Source organism: Rhagoletis zephyria, unplaced genomic scaffold (assembly GCF_001687245.7).
Source record: "Rhagoletis zephyria isolate East Lansing unplaced genomic scaffold, Rhagoletis_zephyria_1.1 Rzeph_scaffold_02692, whole genome shotgun sequence".
NCBI classification, from domain to species: Eukaryota; Metazoa; Arthropoda; class Insecta; order Diptera; family Tephritidae; genus Rhagoletis; species Rhagoletis zephyria.
In genome coordinates, this window is record NW_016159776.1 from 51,727 (window position 1) to 57,528 (window position 5,802).

At 41.9% G+C, this 5,802-nt stretch overlaps 1 protein-coding gene across 1 annotated transcript; it reads left to right on the forward strand.

The window, feature by feature from the left end:
* The first annotated feature begins 2,802 nt into the window (after positions 1-2,802).
* LOC108367455 (chymotrypsin-like protease CTRL-1) lies at positions 2,803-3,841 on the forward strand. The gene is made up of 2 exons (XM_017622067.1): positions 2,803-3,124; positions 3,199-3,841. The coding sequence occupies exons 1-2, from the start codon at positions 2,892-2,894 to the stop codon at positions 3,749-3,751; spliced, it is 786 nt and encodes a 261-aa protein (XP_017477556.1). The 5' UTR covers positions 2,803-2,891; the 3' UTR covers positions 3,752-3,841.
* Positions 3,842-5,802: the final 1,961 nt, after the last annotated feature.

Consider the following 5,802-nt stretch of genomic DNA (forward strand, 5'->3'; position numbering starts at 1 on the left):
GTCGTCGGGCATGCGTTCATCTGACCATATTCTGCACAAGAGTTGATGCATGCACCTTATCAACTCCTCGCCGCCGTACTTGAATAGCTCAGCTGGCAGGCTGTCAGCTCCAGCGGCTTTGTTGTTTTTCAGCCGCGTTATTGCTATACGTACCTCGTCATAGTCAGGCGGTGGAACGTCGACTCCGTCATCATCGACTGCGGGCTCGGGTTCTTCTTCTCCACAACTTTCCGTGCTGCTACCATTTAGTAGGGCGGAAAAGTGTTCCCTCCATAATTTAAGTACGCTCTGGACATCAGTTACTAGGTCGCCATTATTGTTCTTACAGGAGTGCGCCCCGGTCTTTAAACCTTCCGTAAGTCGCCTAACTCTCTGGTAAAATTTTCGGGCATTCCTCCTGTCGGCCAGCATTTCAAGCTCTTCGCACTCACGTATTTCTGCCTCTCTCTTCTTGTTGCGGCAAATACGTCTCGCTTCCCTCTTCAGATCCCTATAGCGGTCCCACATAGCGCGCGTTGCGCCCGATCGCAGCGTGGCCCTGTAGGCGACATCTTTTTTCTCTGCAGCTTCCTGACACTCCTCATCGTACCAGTTGTTCTTTCGGGCTCGCTGAAATCCGACTACTTCTTCGGCGGCGGTACTTAATGAGCGGGAAATGTGGTTCCACTGCTCGCATATGTCGGTTTGTTGAAGAGTGCTCTCTGAGAGCAGGTGTGAGAGTCGAGTAGCGAAAGCGCTGGCTGTCTGTTGTGATTGCAGCTTTTCGACGTTAAGCTTTCCTTGCATATTTGGGCGCACATTTTTTGCTGCACATAGGCGGGTGCGTATCTTGGCTGCAACAAGATAGTGGTCCGAGTCGATGTTTGGGCCTCGGAGTGTGCGTACGTCTAAAACACTGGAAGCGTGCCTTCCGTCTATCACAACATGATCGATTTGGTTTCTCGTCGGAGTTGAATAGATACTCGCTTGAAATATAGTCAGCTCCTAAGTATCGCTATGAGCTCACAGATGGGGTTTACACCCAAATTGCGCAACCTCTGGACAGATTGTTGTGCCGATAAGCCACACACGACAATCCCCGAGAGACAATCACCACTTTCACGAACCCTCACCCCGTTCGATCACTACTCCTCGCAAATGAAAGCTTTAGCTGCCTTGACAGACGCGCGGAATTCAACGAAATATGTATATACAACAATCTGACGTCGTACCTTATTCAATGTTTGGTGTACATCAGTGGATGTGTCGCTTACTAACCCTTAGCCTTGGTGAGGTTTGAAGAGTGGCATGCCCTAGAAATCTTACCTAACTCTCTGCGCCTGTAGACGTGTTTGGGAAATACAATGCTAAAATGAAAAGACACTAGATTCGGTCACACCAATATGCTTGTCTATTACCACGACATTCTTAGGTCCCCAGTCAATATAACTCCATAACAACCATAACTCAACTCTACAACCAATCACTCTCAGTGAGTTTTTGTTTTAGGCTGCCAGATCACTGCAGCGTTTTCCAAGCAGAGCTTGCAGCTATAAAAGAGCATGTAATTTGACTTGTCGACTCTTCTATTAACTTGCTTTCAGTAACTATTTTCCTTAAATAATATCCGAACCACTATCAAGTCACTGGACTGCACGATAGTGACGATAAAGCTTAGGCAAGTCCTTATCATAAATATATAAAGTTAATTGCATGGCAGACAAAATTGAGAGGATGGGAATCTCCTTATCTGACGCCAACTACTCTCACAATGTGGGTATTTTTCTATATATTTACCTACAAACCATGGTTTAAATCACACTTCTTCGAGAAGACATAAGAGTTGGTCGATAGAATCCATTTGAATCAGCTTCGACAAGAAAAAGATCCGACTCACTCATTTTAGGACGTCGTCTACCTTGGGTGGTTAATTACCCACTTCTCAATAGCAAGGCATGCTAGTAGAACGAAACTGCCAGCCAATGATTGCCGCTGATGCTGTCGTCGGCGAGAGAGGTATTGAAAACATTAAGCACTTGAAGTGTGACTGCCTTGAACTAGCGGCATAATGAACTTTTAGCCTAGAAGGTGCACATTTCACCATGACTTATTTTATTGTCTGGCGGACCTAAGCGCTACACTCGTGAATTTTTGCGGTCTACTAACATAACGGAGCAGATGGGAACTAAACATGCCTCTTCCAAGAGTACCACATTGGTTCCACTGGGACTAAGGGCGCCTCTCTCCTCTACTGTATGCAGCTACTTCAACCTTACCTAACCGAACCAGTTAACCGCAGAATAAGGGTAATTTGAATTCTATAAGTAGTTACAATGATAAACTAATTTAATGCAAAGTATTTTCAAGATGGCAGCGTCTCCACAATTCCTGAATCCCCCAAATCCAGACTAGACCAACACGTAAAAAGCCGTCAGATGACAAATTTTTAACTCGAATTCGGCTTTACTACAAACATTAAACAAAATATAAGAACGAATGTTACACCCTTTAAACAATATTTTTCACGTCAGTTCAAATTACTAAGAAGGCCAGATAAAGCTTAGTCTAAGCATAATAGCTAATTGTAAAAATATCCATAAGCGATAAGGCTTATAATAACGGCCTTTTATGCTTTTATGGCCTATACACGACACTTTGCGAGTACAATTAAGCACCTAGCGGACATCGAAAAAAAATACATTTTCTAATCAAGCGAAATGGACTCTATGCGCTACCGAAAAAAATTACCAACAAAGTATGTTTTAACCATTGCGGAATTCTGATAAGGACAAATGGACATAAATTCAAGTTCGTTGACGCAATTTATACTCGTAGTATTGTTGAAATTATAAATTTTGTAAGTTCTTCAAAAAGTCAGCCCATCGATAGCGAGCAGTTAAAGTTTCGTCGCCATGGCTGTTACACGCATCATCGCTTTGGCCACTATTATGGCAATCTCCCACGTTTGCGGCACAATTGCCGCACCACAGGGACGCATACTGGAGGGTGAGAATGCCGCAGCCGGTGAATTTCCATGGGTTGCTTCGGTTCGTGTGGACAACGCGCATGTGGCTGTGGGCAGTATTATCAGTCAATACCACATTTTAACCTCAGCTCAAGGCGTCTCCGAATTGGGCAGTACACCGTGAGTAAATCGAAATTATATGAAAATATTTAGTTGCCTATTTAATTAAAATTATTCCCATTCGACAAAAATAGCATTTCTTCTTCGCGTGTATCGGTGCGTGTTGGCAGCATTAACCAGTTTGCTGGCGGTCAAATTGTCAGCGCCAGTTCAATTCTTATACATCCATCTTTTGGTAATTTCTTGCACAACATTGCCATCATTACCTTGGCAGAACCGCTAAGTTTTACCGACAGGATCGCATCGATTGCTTGGGACACGAGCGAACTCAATGAAACATTGGCAGATGGCATAAATGTGTTATTGGCCGGTTGGGGTCTTCAACTATCAGGTGCTTCTCCATACAGACTACAGAAAACCACACTGAGCGTGTTAAGCTCTCATGAATGCGAATATAAGGCCGGTTATGGCTATGAATCAGCTTTGTGCTTAAACCACGGTGTCAATCAGGGCATCGGTCGGGGTGATGAGGGCGCTGGAGTGGTGTTCAACCACACTTTGGTGGGTGTAGCAAGCTTTTTCTTTGGCGCCGGTGGCACTGAATTCCCGGATGTGAGTTGCAGAACGGCTTACTATAGCGATTGGATTTTAAATAATGTTGACCCAGCGCTAGCGTATTTGAAATAATAAAAGAGTCTTTGAATATTTCCAGAATAGACAATTATGTGTGTATAATAGAACAGGCGAACAAATAAATTGTGTCGATAAGAACTACAAAAAAAATGGTATACTACTTACGAATACATATGTTTTCTGTGAGTTAGATTTCCTTAACACAAAATAAGTATGTACGTGTTCATGAAGAGCTTATTCACATTACAGTTAGGTACTAGGAAACTAAGTAAATACGTACGTAAATATGCACTTTTTGTTTTGCGAGCACTTCACAACTCCATTAGAAGAGTATAGTAGCTACAATAGCGGACGGCGTAAAGGAATCAAACCCGACTTAGATGTCGAAACTGATTACCGCACGTTTTAAGATTTCCATACATTTTCCAACTAGTAAAGAGTGGCGAGGCGGCCTACTGTCGGTAAATAATGGTATAATGGTGGCTAAAGGATGGGAAAAGAAGTCAGCTCGGGTCTATACGCCAAGGACCTCCTGATAAGGCGACTTGTCTCATGCCGGATGAGAACGGTCGGTGAACGTCATTATTTTCGTTGAAAGGCCTGCATTGAAAATATTAGCTGCCAAGGTAATTAAGTCGAAGTGGTAGGGAAATGTCGCGCATCGTGGGCTTCACTGGGTCACGCTAAAATATCTCTCTGCTGGGTTTCTGGACATATCAATATCAGGGAACGAAATAGCCGATGAGGTGGCTAGACACGGCTCGAAAGTGCAGATTAACCAAGCGGATAATAACCACCGTTTTTTTTCTACTAAGTGGTATTGAATAACACATTACAGCCGTAACAAATGACCTACGCATTAAACGGGATAAATGTCAGATCTTTATGGTCGTGACTCAATAAACGTCGTACTGAAAAATGATTGAGGCTAAACTAATCTGCAGTAAGCGCTTTCACCGGCCTCATCACAGCGTCCAATGCGCCTTCGATGTCGAATTGAGGAAGAAGAAGAGGAATCGATTCATCTCTCCACACAAGGCGTATCAAGCATTTGGTATAACGCTTTTTCAATAGTTACCATGATGACAATATGGAATAACTTCAATTAGAAGGATGTGCTTCTTCCTGGCACCCATAGTGGGCATTCATGAGGGGAAAGTCTAACTTATAGTAACAAAAAAACATTGGTCTAGTTTATATACATACATATGTGTGCTTTTGATTTTCCACATTTCATAGAGACATATCGAAAAGATTGTAGGTCATAATGATACTCCAAATTAACTCTTACTAAATGATATAAATTCCGATCTTTCAAGTAATTATGACCTTAATCCAGGAATGAAGTTAAAGGCTGCAAAGCTTTTATGCTGCAAATCTTACTTCAAAGGATCTGTCTAAACGTGTACGTAAACCGCGATAGAACCAAAGTTAAGAGAGCCAACCGAAGGGTTAACTAAATTGGACAGAAATTAGGAATTTGTCGGAAAATAAGTCACAGATAGCTTAAATATCCCCAGCTAGGACTCAGCTAGGTCTAAATATTATACTAACCCCTTAATAATTATTCCAGCCTTGAGATATGTATATGTACATTGGGGCGGGTAAATTTTTGTGGCAGTGCGCGTATAAAATAGGAGTATTTTACGTGTTATTTTAGGAAAGTCTGCCAAAGAAACCATGGGTCTAAAATCAATTTGGAGTTTGCCAAATTGCGAAAATAGGGCTCGAAGAAAATGTGAACATTTTTACTGGTGCGCCCTCTATTATTTTTTACTTTCGCGAAGTATATTTCAAAACTATGAATAATACCTACATATCTATACTTTTCCGGATCTCAGTTCCACGAAAAATTGGTTAATATTTCTCAACAGAATACATTATCGACTCACTATCGACTTTTCTGCCACTTTTTATTTTTGTGACAAACGCGATCAACCGCAACTGTAGCTTGCACTTTAGTTTGCTATACAATCCAATTCTGTAGCTGCTACAGATCGCCCAAACTAAGTCGTACGACTGAGCAATTATATAAAGATCTTAATCTTTATATAAATCTTAATTTTAATCTTGCTCTTAATGTTGATGTTAATCTTAATTTTAAT